The sequence below is a fragment of the Nicotiana tomentosiformis genome, chromosome 5, assembly GCF_000390325.3.
Source record: "Nicotiana tomentosiformis chromosome 5, ASM39032v3, whole genome shotgun sequence".
Classification (NCBI taxonomy): Eukaryota; Viridiplantae; Streptophyta; class Magnoliopsida; order Solanales; family Solanaceae; genus Nicotiana; species Nicotiana tomentosiformis.
This window is the reverse complement of record NC_090816.1, coordinates 58,873,608-58,889,694: the sequence shown is the minus strand read 5'-3', so window position 1 is coordinate 58,889,694 and position 16,087 is coordinate 58,873,608. Positions and strand designations below refer to the sequence as shown.

Sequence of the window (16,087 nt, the reverse complement as noted above, 5' to 3'; positions counted from 1 at the left end):
ACGTGTCATTCTTTAATTGGTTCATTTAATACATCATAGCAAGTGTAACTCATTTAGCTGCGCTCAAGTGTTTACTTGATATATTTAGTAGCCTATTTAAAGTGTCTGAATGGTAAAGGGGTGAGTTAAGATATTTGTGTGATAGTTGAAGACAACTTAAATAGGCTCTTTATTTCGCCAAATAATACTTAGATGAAGAAAGAAAAGAAGGTAAGACAAAATGGAGGAAAGAAACGGCTTGGGGCTCTTTTTTTAGGAGAATTCGGGTCGAGGTGGTATACGTGGGTCGAATGGGTGGAAATTTTAATTTAGATTTGAGTAAAAAAGGGAGCAATAATTGAGTGCCACGTAAAGGTTCTGTTTATAATGGTAGGGGTATTCAAAAGGTTAACCAAATTGAATAGGTTGGGGGCATTTTTAGCCCTTTTCCGAAAAACGTATAAAAAGAGGTTTGGTTAAGTTAAGCGGGGAAAATCCTATTGGAATGGCGGGAGGCGGAGGCGGAGGGCGGGTGATAAGGGTGCTGAACGTGGCAGAAAAGCCATCGGTGGCGAAGGCAGTGTCGGGGATACTATCGAGGAATCAAGGAGGTGGGATGAGAGTGAGAGACGGACGTTCCAGGTACAACAAAATCTTCGAGTTCAACTACACCATTCGGAACCAGCCTTGCCAGATGCTCTTTACCTCTGTCACCGGCCACCTCATGGAGCTTGAGTTTGACGATCGTTTCCGCAAATGGCACTCCTGTGACCCCCTCCACCTCTACGATGCCCCTGTTCGCAAGTATGTCCCTCAGGTACTACAGTTTCTTTTTGTTGGAAAAGAATTGATATTTCTTCTAGATGCAGAATTGGTATTTCTAATCTTCCGCTTCTTGCCCTTCAAGTATTCTTCTAGTCCTGCCTCTCCAAAATATACACAATGGCGTAACCTTCCCCCGCATCCCAAAGGGAAGTTCTAGATGCAAATTATGTATCCCCAATTTAAAATGTTTCCATATTTTGTATTCATGTCAAATATTGTTGTATTTGTTTCCTCCCTCTTGCTATGTTGTAAAGTGAGAAAAATATAAATGTTTTTCTCCTTTGGTTTATCGCAACATTGTTGTGATTGAAATTGAGACGTCATTTGTAAAAGAATATGAAAATATGGCCTATAATATTTTCTGGTCATTTGTAGGATAAATTGGATATCAAAAGGACACTGGAGGAAGAAGCCAGTAGATGTCAGTGGATTATATTGTGGCTTGATTGTGATAGAGAAGGAGAAAATATTGCATTTGAAGTGTTGGAAGTATGTAGACAAGCGAATCATAACCTTAATGTGTGGAGAGCTCGTTTCTCTGCCTTAATTGACAGGTTCTGCCAGCTACCTGACATCTTGTGTTCCATATTAAGGTTTTACGTGCTACTCATGAATTGTCATTTTACTTCCTGAAAAATACTTCTGAGATCACCAGGGAAATTCACCAATCAGCGCAGACCCTTGTTCAGCCAAACCAGTTATTTTCTGATGCTGTAGATGTTCGGCAAGTGAGTTCCGTTCCACAAGTCATTCTATTTTAAGACAGTGAAAAGCTTCCTTAGGTCTGAGACACCCAACTAGAGCTTGACCATCATCTTCCTTTGGCAATAAAATTGCAATAACCTTTTTAAATAATAAATTAAGTGCTAACCATTATATTTTACAGGTGGAGTCTTTATTACTGGTTGGTCAAGTATGACAGAATGCTCTAATATAGTTCTTTGTTTCTCATACTGTATTTTTCTATTTGAATTTGAAGGAGATAGATCTTCGTATTGGAGCTTCTTTTACAAGATTTCAGACAATGCTTCTGAGAGATGCATTTGTCCTTGATTTTGCAACTGATGATAGAAATCTTGTCTTAAGCTACGGTCCCTGCCAGGTAACAGATAGTATAACATTTTCACAAGGTGGATTTTATTTTACAGTGTGAGGTGTAAAATTTTGCTGTGTACATCGTATTTTCTGCAGTTCCCTACACTTGGCTTTGTTGTGGAGCGTTATTGGGAAATACAAGCACATGAGCCTGAAGAGTTTTGGACAATCAATTGTACTCACAATTTCGATGAAGGCAGTGCTACGTTTAACTGGATGTAATGTTGCACTTGGTTCCATCATAAGATTATTTCTGAAATAGATGGTCAACGTACCTATACTAATTTTGACTTGGCAGGCGTGGTCATCTGTTTGATTACACATGTGCAGTAACAATTTATGAGATGTGCATCCAGGAACCCACTGCAACAGTGAGCTCTAAAAAGCCAATTCTCATAGCTAAACCTTTTTATAGACCAGAAATTGAGGTTGCGAAGCTTAATTGATTATGTTGATTTGGGAAGGTTTCCAAAGTTAAACAGCAGGAGAAACTCAAATACCCCCCTCATCCATTAAGTACGATTGAGCTTGAAAAGCGTGCATCCAGATACTTCCGTATGAGTTCCGAGCAGACAATGAAGGTTGGCATTGTTCAAAAGTTTTTTTACTGGAAATGTCTCTTTTGCTGTTTTGCACATATTCTTTTCTTTAATTTCCTTATTATGGAAATATTGTTAGTTTTCCTTTTCTTTTCTTTTATTTTCCTCTTTGGTTTTTTTGTAGAATTGAGGCCCGCAATTAATATAGGTAAACTAAGGTATAAAATTTACACGACCGTTATATTAGGTGATTATAATCAGCTTCAAGCGCTAAGTTCTTTATTTGAGGCTTTGCAGATGAAGCTTCATATCCCAAGGTCATGGACTTTGTTGCTGTTAAACTCAAGGATCATCCTGTCGTTTTCTGTTGCTAATAGTTTTATGCATTTGTTTTCTTGATCTTAATGTTCAGATAATCCTTGGCATTTGGTGATGTACTTTCAAGGTTTTGCACCTCTCAAGCACAAAGAAGAGAGAAAAACAAAAGCACCCCGCTAAAGTTTTTTACAAAACTAGCGAAAGTGTTCTTCAAACTCACGTGAGAAGAATGTAAGATGAAAGGAACTTTACTCACACGTTCTTCAATCCTGCAAGATTGCAAGAAGCGTTGAATAAAGGAAGAAGAAATACACAAAAGAGAAATCACGTTTTTGAAGCAAGAGCTTAGAAAATCTAATCACCAATGTTTATTTTCAGCATATTGAGCTCTTTAAATAGGCGCTACAATGAGTAAAATTGATAAGGTTAAGGAAAACTAATCCTAATTAAACTAGAATAAGAATAAGGCTAAGAAAAACTTATTCTAACTAAAATAGAAAAAAGAATTCTAGTAGGAATGGAATACAACTAATCCTACTAAAATAAGAATTAAGAAATCCTAATCTTTAAGGAAAAGAAATCCTAATCTTGAATGAACTCTTGGACTTCTTCAATTTTATGAGATTCTTGGGCCTCAATTGGACTAAGTCTAATTAGTGTAAGCATTTTAAATTTGTGACCCAATTCTCCAAATCCATTGGCACCTTCGTGAGCCGAATAAGCCTCCATTGTTGTAGAAAACATGGCCTCCACTTGTGCTTCTCTAGCATCACGATTTGAGCTTGTATGTTCATCATTCTCCCCTGGTTGAAAAGGAATCGCTCTCGAGTCATCGAAATAGTAGAGAGCAAGATCTGCTACATTGAAGATAAGTGATATCTCAAAGTCATTGAGAAGCTCCAAGTGATAAGCATTATTACCAATCATTTGATGCACCTTAAAAGGTCCATTAGCTCACTTTTGTAATTTCGGAAACTTGCGGTTTGGAAACTCTCCTTACTCAAATGAACCCAAACCAAGTCGCCTTCCTTGAGCACCACATGTTTCCTATGCGTATTGGCCTTTTCTTTGTATTTAGCATTTTGCTTCTCGATATGTGCCCGAACTTTCTCATGTAGTTTCTTGAGTTGTTTCACTCTATCGGCAACATCTCCACTAAAAGAATGAGTAACTAGAAGAGGGGAAAGATCAAGTGGTCTAAGAGGATTCTTACCATAGACGACTTCGAATGGACTCTTTCCCGTAGTGCGATTGGTTGACTTGTTGAAAGCAAACTTAGCGGTAGGATTCAAATGTTGGCATAAAGGGTTTGCTTTTTTAAAACTTCAAAAATCTTCCTCAAGTGATTCAAATGTTGTTGGTCATCCTTGCTATAAATAAGTATATCGTCAAAATAAACAACGACAAATTTTCCCATGTATGGCTGAAAGATTAGGGTCATGAGTCTCATAAATGTGCTAGGAGCGTTAGATAAGTCAAATGGCATAACGAGCCATTCATACAACCCCTTGCCAGTCTTGAATGCAATCTTCTATTCATCACCCTCCTTCATTCGAATTTGGTGGTAGCGTGTAGAAAATATCTTGGCCCTATGTAATTGATCAAAAAGATCATCAACCCTAGGAATAGGAAATCTATACTTGATGGTGATCTTGTTAATAACACGACTATGAACGCACTTATGCCAAGATCTATCCTTCATAGGAATGAGCAAGGCAGGTACAACACAAGGACTTAAACCTTTCCTATTAGTCCACGATCTAGTAGTTCCTCGACTTGTCATTGAAGTTTCTGTTGTTGCGTTGGATTCATTCGATATGCCATTTTATTAGGAAGTGGTGCGCCTGGAATTAGATCAATTTGATGTTGAATTGACCTCATAGGTGGTAAGGAAGAAGGTGTAGTATTAGACACAATATCATGACTCATCCAATATTGCTTGAAGTCGTGGGTCAATGACTTCTAATGACTCTTTCTTGGTGATAGATTCCACTTCCTTAGGTACTACAACGAGAACTTCCTCTCCCTCCTTCAAGTGTTCTTCTACCTTAGCTCTTGTGATGTATTCCCCTTCACTTTAGGATTTGACTTCTTAAATCTTCGGTGTTCATTGGGAGCAGTTTGATCTTCTTTCCATCCTTAACGAAAGAGTAAGTGTTCTTAAAGCCATTATGAATTGCCTTTCTATTAAGTGTTCTTAAAGCCATTATAAATTGCCTTTCTATCATATTCCCATGGTCTCGCAAGTAGTAAGTGGCAAGCGTCCATATGCATTACATCATACCAAACCTTATCTTGATAAATCTTGCCAATAGAGAAAGGAACAAAGCATCGTTTATTAACATGTACATTCCTTTCTTATCCCGCAACCTCATGCGGTATGGCTTCTGAAATGGCTCTGTCTCAAACCCCAATTTGGTAACCATTTCTTCAGAAACTACATTGGTACAACTTCCTGGATCAATGATGAGCGTACAAAACTTTTCCCTTAGACGTACAACGTGTATGGAAAATATTGTGTCGCAACCATGGTTCTTCCGGAGGTCGAGGATTAGGGTAGAAGGTTAATAGGTAGTCGTGAGTTTCCCCTTTCCTTGCCAATAGTATTAGTAGCACTCTACATTTTCACATTCTTAGAGTTTTATTTACACTTGGTTGTTTCGGTTGCGTGAGCTATCATATTTTTCTGTTACTTTTTTGGTGCTACTTCTTCCTTTTCATCTTCTTCTTTTTCTTTTTCTTCTCCCTTCCTTTTCTTGTTCTCCTTCTTCCTCTTCTTCTTTCTTTCTCTTCCTCACCTTCTCTTGAGCTAAGGGTCTACCGGAAATAGCCTCTCTACCTTACAAGGTAGGGGTAAGGTCTGCGTACACACTACCCTCCTCAGACCCCACTTGTGGGATTAAATTGGGTCTGTTGTTTGTTGTTCTTGCAACCATGGTTCTTCCTTCTTAGAATCTGAATGAAGAACTCGTTGGATCATGAGGTATTCTCTATCATCTCCATATTCAACTACTTCTTCCAAGTTGTCATCATACTGCTCTTCATGATAATCTTCTTCTTCAGTTGCTCCTTCAAGGATAATGAATGCCTTTTTGTTAGGACAATCAACTTGTATATGTCCAAGTCATCCACATTTATGGCATCTCTTTTTAAAAATAGCTTCTTAAGTCATGGGCTTCCCCTCAACTTTCTGGACACTTGGTTTTGTCGTAGATGATTGTGACTTTGGAGAGCTCAAACTAGTACTCCCATGGTTGAAAGTGTTCGACTTTTTGATGGTAGTTGATGAAAATGTGGCTTTGACTTCCCTATGTTGTGTCTCTACGACCTTGGCTAGTTTGACAACATCTCCAAAGATCCAATGGGGCTGGAACCGTATCACATTCGCAATAGGCTTATTTAATCCAGCCAAATATCGAGCAATTAGGCGGGCTGGTTTTTCTTTAATGTCACTCGAGTCTAAGATATTTAAATTCTCTTGTGTACTCATCCACAGATAAAGTTCCTTCTCTAAAAGAATGAACTTCAAGTAAGAATTTTCTTCATATGTCTCTTGCAAGAATTGTTTGTGCAATTCTCTTTTCATTCTCTCCCAAGTGCGAATTCGTGTTTTTCCTTCAAGCTCTTGCTCCCTTTTGAGGGCTTCCCCCCATAGTAATGCATAACCTCTAAGCTTTATAGGAACAAGCTTGACCTTCTTCTCATCAAAATATTCTTTATAATCAAACACACGCTCAATAGTTATAAGCCAATCAATGAATTCATCGCCTTGAAATTTGCCATCAAACGCCGGATTTTCAAGCTTAATATCATCACGCTGATACCTCTCTCGATTATTATTGTGTGGCCTTCTCTGATGTCTCCTTCTATCATGTTGATACTGAACTTCGTCAGAGTCATACTCTTCACTACCTTGATCATCTGAGTATTCCGAATTAAGTTTTTATCATAGTGAGCATGGCGCCTCGGTACTCTTATGCCTTGGTTAGCTATAGCTTCTTCCGCTTGCTCAATATGTCATGCTCTACGCGGTTGAATTGGTGGATCTTGAAGTGGAAGGCGTTGTGGTAGCACTGGTATATTGTGTCTTCGTGGTGGTGGAGGTTGTAGGCGTTGTGGCGGATTTGGAGGCTGATTTTGTATCGCCAAACCTTCAACCAATTTTGCATTAATTTCTTTAAGCCATCTAGCCGCACTTTATTTTTTTCTGTCTCGTTCAAGGGTTTTAGTTCTTAATCTTTCAATTTGAAGTTGTTCATCAGTTGAAAATGATCCCAAGTTTGTTATTTTCTTGTCTGGTGACATGATGAATAAGATAACAATTCAAGAATTCGGACCTAGAACTAGTGCTTTGATACCAAATTGATGTTCTTTCAAGGTTTTGCATCTCTCAAGCACAAAGAAGAGAGAAAACAAAAGCACCCTGCTAAAGTTTTTCACAAGACTAGCGAAAGCGTTCTTCAAACTCACGTGAGAAGAATGTAAGATGAAAAGAACCTTACCCACACGTTCTTTAATCCCGCAAGATTGCAAGAAACGTTGAATGAAGGAAGAAGAAATAAACAAAAGAGAAATCACGTTTTTGAAGCAAGAGCCCAAAAAAAACTAATCACCAATGTTTATTTTTAGCATATTGAGCCCTTTAAATCGGCTTTACAATGAGTTAAATTAATAAGGTTTAGGAAAATTAATCCTAATTAAACTAGAATAAGAAGTGACCTAGTGGTGGTCAATGAAGTAGGTGGCAACAATGAGGTCTCATGTTCAAATCCCGGCAGAGGCAAAAAACACTAGGTGATTTTCTCCAATCTATCCAAGTCTTGGTGGATAGAGTTACCTGGTACCTGTTGCTGGTGGGAGGTGGCAGGTATCCTGTGGAATTAGTCGAGGTGCACCCAAGTTGACCCGGACACCACAGTTATATAAAAAAAAAGAATAAGAATAAGGCTAAGAAAAACCTATCCTAATTAAAATTAAAAAAGAATTCTAGTAGGAATGGAATACCAACTAATCTTACTAAAACAAGAATTAAGAAATCCTAATCTTGAATGGATTCTTGGACTTGTTCAATTTCTTGAGTTTCTTGAGCCTCAGTTGGACTAAGGCTCATTAGTGTAAGCATTTTAAATTCGTGGCCCAATTCTCCAAATCCATTGGCACTTTCGTAAGCCCAATAAGCCTCCATTGTTGTAGAAAACATGGCCTCCACTTGTGCTTCTCTAGCATCACGATTTGAGCTTGTATGTTCGTGCAGAATTTAGATATTTTTCTTTAAATATCCATAATTTCTAATGCATCAGAACTATGCTATCCACATTTATTAATTCTCGGTGTCAAAGGGGCGAGTTTGGGGAGGGGGTGGATCAAAATAGGGTGAGTCAATAAATGATTTATGACCCCAATTTTATGTGGAGCAAGATGGGTGATATCAGTTTTGACTAAACTATGGGTCATAGTTGAACCTGCTCAGATCAAAGCCATTTTTTCCACTTATTTGTTTGTTTTGTTAATAATTTATTTAGTTATCAAACCATTTTTTTTTCTTTATACAGAGAAAGATTGTGAAAGTATAAAGACAGAAATATCCATAACGATTAAATAAAATGTCATTTTGTATTTGTTGTCGAAGTTTACTTATGGGTCAAGTTGGGCTGCTCTGAAGCTTCTGTATGAGTTACCTTGGGTTTGGTGTGCCCAAATTGACCCATCAATGAATGTATTCCTAGCCCAATCTGCCCAAGCTTGGGGGAGTTGGACGGGTACGCTTTTCTAGACTAATTTGACTCTCTTAGTTTTTTTCTGGTGTGTTGCTTCATGCGTCTCAGAATGATTGGTGTTGGCAAGACATTAGTATTTTCATGGTTTTCGAATGTCCTACTTCCTTTGTCTTTGTCCCCATCTTAATGTGATGTTGTTCAACTTGCGAATTTTACAGTTTAATTTGAATTGTATATTTTTGTTGAAATAGAACAAAATGATAGTTGAAAATTTGTTTATATAGAAAATCTTAATGTGACTCTCTTAGTTTTTTTCTGGTGTGTTGCTTCATGCGTCTCAGAATGATTGGTGTTGGCAAGACATTAGTATTTTCATGGTTTTCGAATGTCCTACTTCCTTTGTCTTTGTCCCCATCTTAATGTGATGTTGTTCAACTTGCGAATTTTACAGTTTAATTTGAATTGTATATTTTTGTTGAAATAGAACAAAATGATAGTTGAAAATTTGTTTATATAGAAAATATTTTGTCGACTTCAAATTTGAAATTTTGAATAGCTAAATGTACTGAGTTCTTGACAAGTTCTCAAGAAAATTAATACTAGCAGCAGCGAGAAGAATTTTGGGAGCCCAGGATGCAAAGTGAATAACATAAACTAGGATAGGAGTATTATGTATCTTCTTCCAGTGTCTTTTCTATCGGTCAGTGAGTTGATTGGTCTAGTGTTCAGAATTTTACACTATTTGCCTCATTGATGTGGTATGCCCTTTAATATTTGCTGATGAATATGTTTAATTGCTCGACATGCTTCTGGATCAGGATTATTAGATTAACTTCCTCTGTTGCTTTTCGAGTTTTTGACAGGTGGCAGAAGATCTATATCAAAATGGTTTTATCAGTTATCCTCGCACAGAAACTGATTGCTTCTCGGAGAAGACTGACTTGCGTGTAAGTAACTATTTTTTTCACTTATAAGCTAAATGTAAGTCATGTTGTAGGTAATGTTATTCAAGCTGTGCCACTTGTTAAATCATGATAAGTATGTGAAGAGAGAAGTTATGAAAAAGCATGAGTCCCATCTATGTTGCTCGGAACGGGTGTGGCACCCGACATGAGTAGGGATCTAGAAGTTCGTCATCACCTAAATTTTAGGATTCGGGGATAAGCATGGGAGTATGTGTATGGGTGTTAAGGTAAAACCAGTAAATGCATATTACGAAGTATATAAAAGCCTCTTTGAAAAGCCACCATTGGGTGCAATTACACAATTTAAGATGTTTGTTTGGCCAAATAATTACACGGTCAGCATGGAATTAAGTGTGGGGGGAGGGAGGAGGGAGGTTGCAATTACAGTCTCCAATTCTGAAGGGGTAAGTAAGAATTTGTGGTAATTACACGTGTAATTATAAGCTTATTTAACTTTTCTAATTCTCTTTTATTTTTCTTTTTCCAATATTTAAGTGTTACTTTTTACACTATTTTTCTTCCATTTCTCTTATTCTCATTTTTCAACCTTAGAACGTATTGCTTATGGTGTGCTTCCATATAATTTTGCAACTTCACATGTTTTTTACTTTATTTTTCTTAATTGTTAAAAACAATTTCGTATTTTACTAGCTTTACTTTCCATTCATTAGTATAAATATGTATTAAGAAAAAATACCTTCTAAACTCATATATATCTTTTTGTTATCTAAAAAGTGCAAAAAATAAATTTTTTTCATATAATATTCATATGAGCGAGTAAAAAACTTAATTTCATAGTGAAAATTTGTATTGATTATTTTAAGTTAAGATATTATTTATTTGAAAGATAGTCAAGATACCGATTATTCTTTACGATATTAGTTATGCAGAATATATTGGGACTCCCCCTGCATGTGACGATTTTCATTCAATACACACCTAAACTTTAGGGTAGCCTAATTTCCCCCTAAACTTGGCAATCTGATAACCTTAACTCCCTTGACACTGATGTGGCAAAGAGTGTGAATACACTATCTTCTAGGTGCGTGGGAGGGAGAAAAAATAAAAAAAATCAGATTCCAAATGGGGTATTTTTCAACTATAATTGCCACATAATCAAATACAATAATTTATTTGTTCCAACTTTGTTTCTCCTTGTTTCATCTTACTATACATTGGATATTTTATCTCAATTGTATTTCTCTTCTTTTTTCGGGCAAATTCTTTGAAACTCCATTATTTTAGCCAAATAAAAAGATGTTTTAACAAAAGCAATTGAGTTCAAGTGGTGTATTTTCAAGAATGAAAAAAACTGTGTATTTCTTCTTCTCATGCAATGACTATTTGTTTAACTATGTATTAATTCCTTTTCGGGTCAAATTTGTTAGACATTTGGTTGGAATTTTACTTTTTGCCTTTTTAGCCAAAGGAATGGAGTTCCAACTGCGTATTTTTTATTACTTCTTTACATGGAATGATTATTTATTATAACAGTGTCATTTGTTAAAACAACTTTACCAGGATATCATTATCTTTAGACAAAATAATAAAGCTGTAGCCAAAATAACGTTTTAAAGTTTTTTCTAGAGATTTGGCCCCAAAAAAATGATCATAATAATTGGACTTAAAAAGATTAAAAAAAATATATTTTATTCTAAAAAATGCCACATTGACAAAAAATTCATGTGACGGTGCGTGTGCCACACTTGTATGGGTTGCTAGCGTTTAAGTTCGGGGGGGGGGGGGGTCTATTCTGTTGATAATTATTTAATACTTCTATCTTAAAGAAAAATATATAGTTTAAATAACTAGCGATAAATAATGTGTAATATTTCTTATATACATGTATTTTTCACACATTAACGTTTGCTTACTTTGTATTCTACTAGTTTTATTTTATACTCCCTCTGGTCCACAATAAGTGACCATTTTACCTTTTTATTTTTATTCTGGGGAGGGTAGAGTGTACGCAGACCTTACCCCTGCCTTTAAAAAGGCAGATAGTATGTTTCCGGAAGACCCCCGGCTCAGGGAGGAAAAAGGGAAGGGGCAATAACAAGCAAACCAATATGACAACCAAAGCGAAAATACAAAACTAACACTAAAAAATGCAAACAGAAAATCGAAACAAGGCAGCAATAAGTAATAACAGCAATCTAGGGATAAAAAGAAGTACCCGAAGTACACTAAGAGTTGTATCAAAGCTACTGTGACAAACAAGGACAACACTCGGTTACCTAACCCTCTACCTTTATTCTCAACCTCCACATCTTCCTATCTATGGTCATGTCCTCAGTCAGCTAGAGCAACGCCATATCTCGCCTAATCACCTCACCCCAATACTTCTTCGGCCTGCCTCTACCTCTTCGTTGGCCCTCCAACGCCAGCCTCTCACACCTCCTCACCGGAGCATCAATGCTCTCCTCTTTACATTTCCGAACCATTTTAGTCTCGCCTCCCGCATCTTATCCTCTACAAGAGCCACGCCAACAGGATGCTCGGAATTAAAAACTGGACTGCAAAAGATTGAGTAAAACCAACTTTTCTGATTTGGCAATAGTTTTGTGCTTTCCCTGAATCAGCTGAACAAGCTGAGAGCATCCAACCCAATACTCATACTCGCGACAAGTATTAGTAGAATATGAGTTAAAGTTCAATTATTGAAATTGAATTGTGTTAAAACATGAGATAACGTTAATCTTTTTGACAAACTTAATACTCTCTCTATCGTAAGAAGAATGGCAAGGTTCTGAGCACGAGGGCCAATGCATCTAATTTTTAATTTTGTAATTTTTTGGAATAAATTTGCATATCCAGGAAGTACATAAACGTACTATATAACAATCTATTATAAGTAAAACTATGTAAAAATGTTTCAACAAAATGTAGTAAAAAAAACTCCACAAATAATAACTTTCCTTTTAGATTGAGGAAGTACTTGTAGAAGACAAATAAGTCCCATGCTCCGGTTTCAGTTTGGGTAATGAAAGAGCATATATGAGTTTCCTTAAAAATCTAATTTTTCTCCAATGGAGTAATACAGAAGCATTTGGTGTTGTGGAAAAACCTAACTAGTAAACTAGACATAATTAACCAAAAATGAAACTAAGATAGTTAAATTAGGCCAATTGGTAGGGTTAAGTTGAGGGCTCATTGAGGCCTGCTAACTAAAACACCAGAACTTTTTAAATAGCTCTTAGAAGCCAAAAGCAAATTTACTATGAATTTGAATTAGAAAATAATTTTCTTTTGTTTTTGTTCTGCATTTTTTTTTCCAGAATGTGTTCAGATTTTGTATGTGAGAATGGTTTCTGGGTGTGTGCTGAGAATTGGCTTTGTTTTTTTCTTTTTCTTTTTCCAAAAAGAAAACTGTTGTTTTACAGCAAATCCCGTTTTGTTTTGAAAATCAGAACAATTTTCGTTCCAACAAACTATTGTTTTTCAAGACATACAGTTCCAAAGATAGTAACTGGACTTGTAGAGAGGGACAAGTATTAAGGTACTTGGGCTCTTAATCTCTAAGCTTAATAACTCATACATAACTTGTAACATATAAGGAGAAGTTCTCAAAACAATTGCTCCCTCTGTTTCAATTTGTTTGGCATAATTTGACTTAGCACGAAATTTAAGAAAGAAAGGAAGACGTTTAAAACTTGTGGTCTTACACATGCCATATCATTTGTGTGGCTATAAGACTTTTGAAACTTGTGGTCTTAAACATGTCATATCATTTGTGTGACTATGAAAGCTTCTCATTACGGAGATATAAAAATGTACCATTCTTTTTGAAACAGACTAATTAGAAATAGTGTCAAACAAAGTGGAAAAGAGGGAGTAACAACTTAGCCAAGCCATAATGACCTTATTGCCTGTACCCATGACATAGCAGAGAATAACTCAGCAAATTCAGGAAAAAGGTAGGAAGTTGTTGTTATATGATTTAAAATTAAATCGCTGGTAACAATTGAGCTGAGAAAATTTAGTAACAATTAAAGCGTGGAATTCAGCTGTGTCAGCTGACCAGAATGCCCATGCTGCTTAATTGTAATATTCAGGCAACCAGAATGGCTACTAAGGTTCTGTGATCTGTTTTGACTGAGTTGCTTGATTGTTAGAATACAGTCATTTTATGTATCATTAATGAAATTACACAGTTGATTCTTTTTATATACACAGACAATGGTGCAAGAACAAGGTGGTCATCCTGTATGGGGTTCATATGCGCAGCGCCTACTAGACCCTCAATCAGGACTATGGAGAAACCCTAGTGGAGGTGGGCATGATGACAAAGCCCATCCACCTATTCATCCAACCAAATTTTCTGCTGGAGAATCTAGGTGGAGCCAGGACCACCATGTTAGTACTGGACCTGACACTAATTCTTAGTTGGTGTCAATTTAGATAAGACTTCCCCTTGAGGCCTATGTTGACACTATTCATCCAACTCAAGGGGAAATGACTTCCCCTTGAGGCCTATGTTGAACTCCTTTTCTACAACTGACATTTGTTCTTGTGCAGAGAGTGTATGAGTTGGTTGTTCGCCATTTCTTGGCCTGTGTTTCTAAACCTGCTGTTGGGGCTGAAACTACAGTTGAGATTGATATTGCTGGTGAATCCTTTTTTGCATGTGGGAGAGTGATACTTGCAGTAAGTTTCCTATTGCAATAATAGCTTCTGTATGCATTCTGTCCGACTGCTGGCGCATGCTCTGACAGCGTGCCATTTTTGTTCTTTGATGAGGTTGACAGTGTGCTGCCACGAGCAGAATAAAGTGAAATTATAGTATGATACTGCTTCTAAATTGCTTTCTTAGTTCTAATTTTGTTTAAAGTGATTAAAGTCTCAAGCTAAGATTTAAAACTTAAAAACACTTGTCAAAAAAAAGATTTAAAACCTAAACAAGTATATTCTTTTAGTGCTTTATGCTTCTTCAGAATTCAGATAAAGCTAGTCTTTTTGGGATACAAGTTATTTGTGGATCAATTTTGATTTTTTATAACCATGGTGTCCGGGCCAGCTTGCGCACACCTCGGCTACTCATAGGTACCAGGTAACTCTATCTACTAAAGCTTGGACAGATGGGAAGAAATCACCTAGTGTTTTTGCCTCTGCTGGGATTTGAACCTGAGACCTCAAGGTTCTCAACCTATTTCATTGACTACTAGGCCACGGCCTTGGGTTGTTATGGAATTAGGTCTTCCTTTTTAAGTACAAACTGTTGCAGCAAAGCCATTGGGCTTTTAGTTGGGGTTTTTCTATAAATAAAATGAGTAAAAGGATGCCTACAACGAAAAAGCTGTGTAAAAAGGATTTCCGTGCAAGTTTGGGGGGATAAGGTGTGTATTAAACTTTTTATCCCATTATATGGGCCCTATGAGATGTTTATTTGAAGTCTACAATTTTTCAGTTACACTTGACGGTTCAATAAGTCGGTATATTGACAGTTTGCTCTTGATGAAAGCTTTCTTTCCCCTATGGACATTTGCCCTTTTTTGCCACCCTGCTGGTGTTTTCCTCACTATTTCACTTATCAGGTTCCAAACTGTGAGATCCCTATTTAATGCTCCTGGCGGTAGGCTGGAGAGGCTGTTTTGGTGCTATAGCTTAGGGTCCTTTTAATGATAGTTGATCAAAAGGACGTTTAATGTGTTGCTTCAACCTCTGAGGTTAGCTTTGCTCATATTTATCCATTAGTGTTAATGTCTCTGATTCAAAACCGAACATGAAACCTTGGTTTCATTTGCCTCCTTTATGGAGATGAGTCAATTTATAGATCTAAGATGTGAACAAAATTCAGTAAAAAATATTTTTACCCATAACATCTATGTCAGTTTTTGGTCTGAATACAGGTAAAATGAATAGATTTGTATATGATCCTTCTAGAAGAGGGGGATTCTAGTAGCCTTTCTAGTTATTTCGTTCTCTATTTCTATTTAATTGGATCTTGAGGAAAAGGATTTTGTTTCAGGATACATGTTTGATATATCGATAATGGAGGAAGAAGAAACCTCCAACTGCTAATATTGTTTTTATTTGATTTTTGAATGCTTTCCATTCATTCTCTTCTTTAGCCTTTTTCTTTTCATAATTTCTTTTGTTTTCTTAAACTGGACCAATTTTTACTATGAGGATAGACTTGAAACATCTACTTAGATACCAATACCTGGAGGATGTTAATTACCTCTTCTTCTTTATAAAATTCTTTTCGCACCCTAACTCAAGGATGTAATTTCTTCACTCAAACAAGAAAGTGAGAAACATGTAGAGGACTTGTGCAACTACGATCGTAATTTGGCTATTTGTAATGAATTGTCATTTTATCTATGTTCACAGAAAAACTACCTTGACGTGTACCGATTTGAATCATGGGGAGGTTCAGTGATCCCCACGTACACTTTTGGTCAACAGGTTCGTTCGTACTCTTTGTTTCTATCTAATCACCAAGTAATTATTTCGTTACTGACATTGCAATTATGCAACGGTGAGGCTAAGCATGCACTTTTTGGTGATTTTCTTTGCAGTTTTTTGATTATCACCTGCGCTATGATGATAAGCTTTATTATTTCAACCCATTTCTAAGTATATTTAGGAAACTTCAAGTTTATGAACTAAAAATTAGAGAATGAGCCTGTGGTTGTGGGGCTGACAA

General features: G+C 36.6%; 1 protein-coding gene across 3 annotated transcripts in view; it reads left to right on the top strand.

The window, feature by feature from the left end:
* Window positions 1-405: 405 nt before the first annotated feature.
* LOC104113552 (DNA topoisomerase 3-alpha) overlaps window positions 406-16,087 on the top strand; it is a 53,749-nt gene continuing 38,067 nt past the window's right edge. Inside the window, exons 1-11 of one of the 3 annotated variants that reach the window (XR_011407816.1) lie at window positions 406-796; window positions 1,180-1,358; window positions 1,460-1,532; window positions 1,784-1,906; window positions 1,996-2,117; window positions 2,198-2,270; window positions 2,364-2,480; window positions 9,337-9,420; window positions 13,615-13,794; window positions 13,957-14,085; window positions 15,772-15,846. Coding sequence is in view for 1 of the 3 variants with exons in the window: in XM_009623754.4 (XP_009622049.1) it covers window positions 485-796; window positions 1,180-1,358; window positions 1,460-1,532; window positions 1,784-1,906; window positions 1,996-2,117; window positions 2,198-2,270; window positions 2,364-2,480; window positions 9,337-9,420; window positions 13,615-13,794; window positions 13,957-14,085; window positions 15,772-15,846 (1,467 nt within the window). In the remaining 2 variants the exon portion in view is untranslated. The remainder of the gene's footprint in view (window positions 797-1,179; window positions 1,359-1,459; window positions 1,533-1,783; window positions 1,907-1,995; window positions 2,118-2,197; window positions 2,271-2,363; window positions 2,481-9,336; window positions 9,421-13,614; window positions 13,795-13,956; window positions 14,086-15,771; window positions 15,847-16,087) is intronic. The other 2 variants (XR_011407815.1, XM_009623754.4) reach the window with 2 other exon arrangements.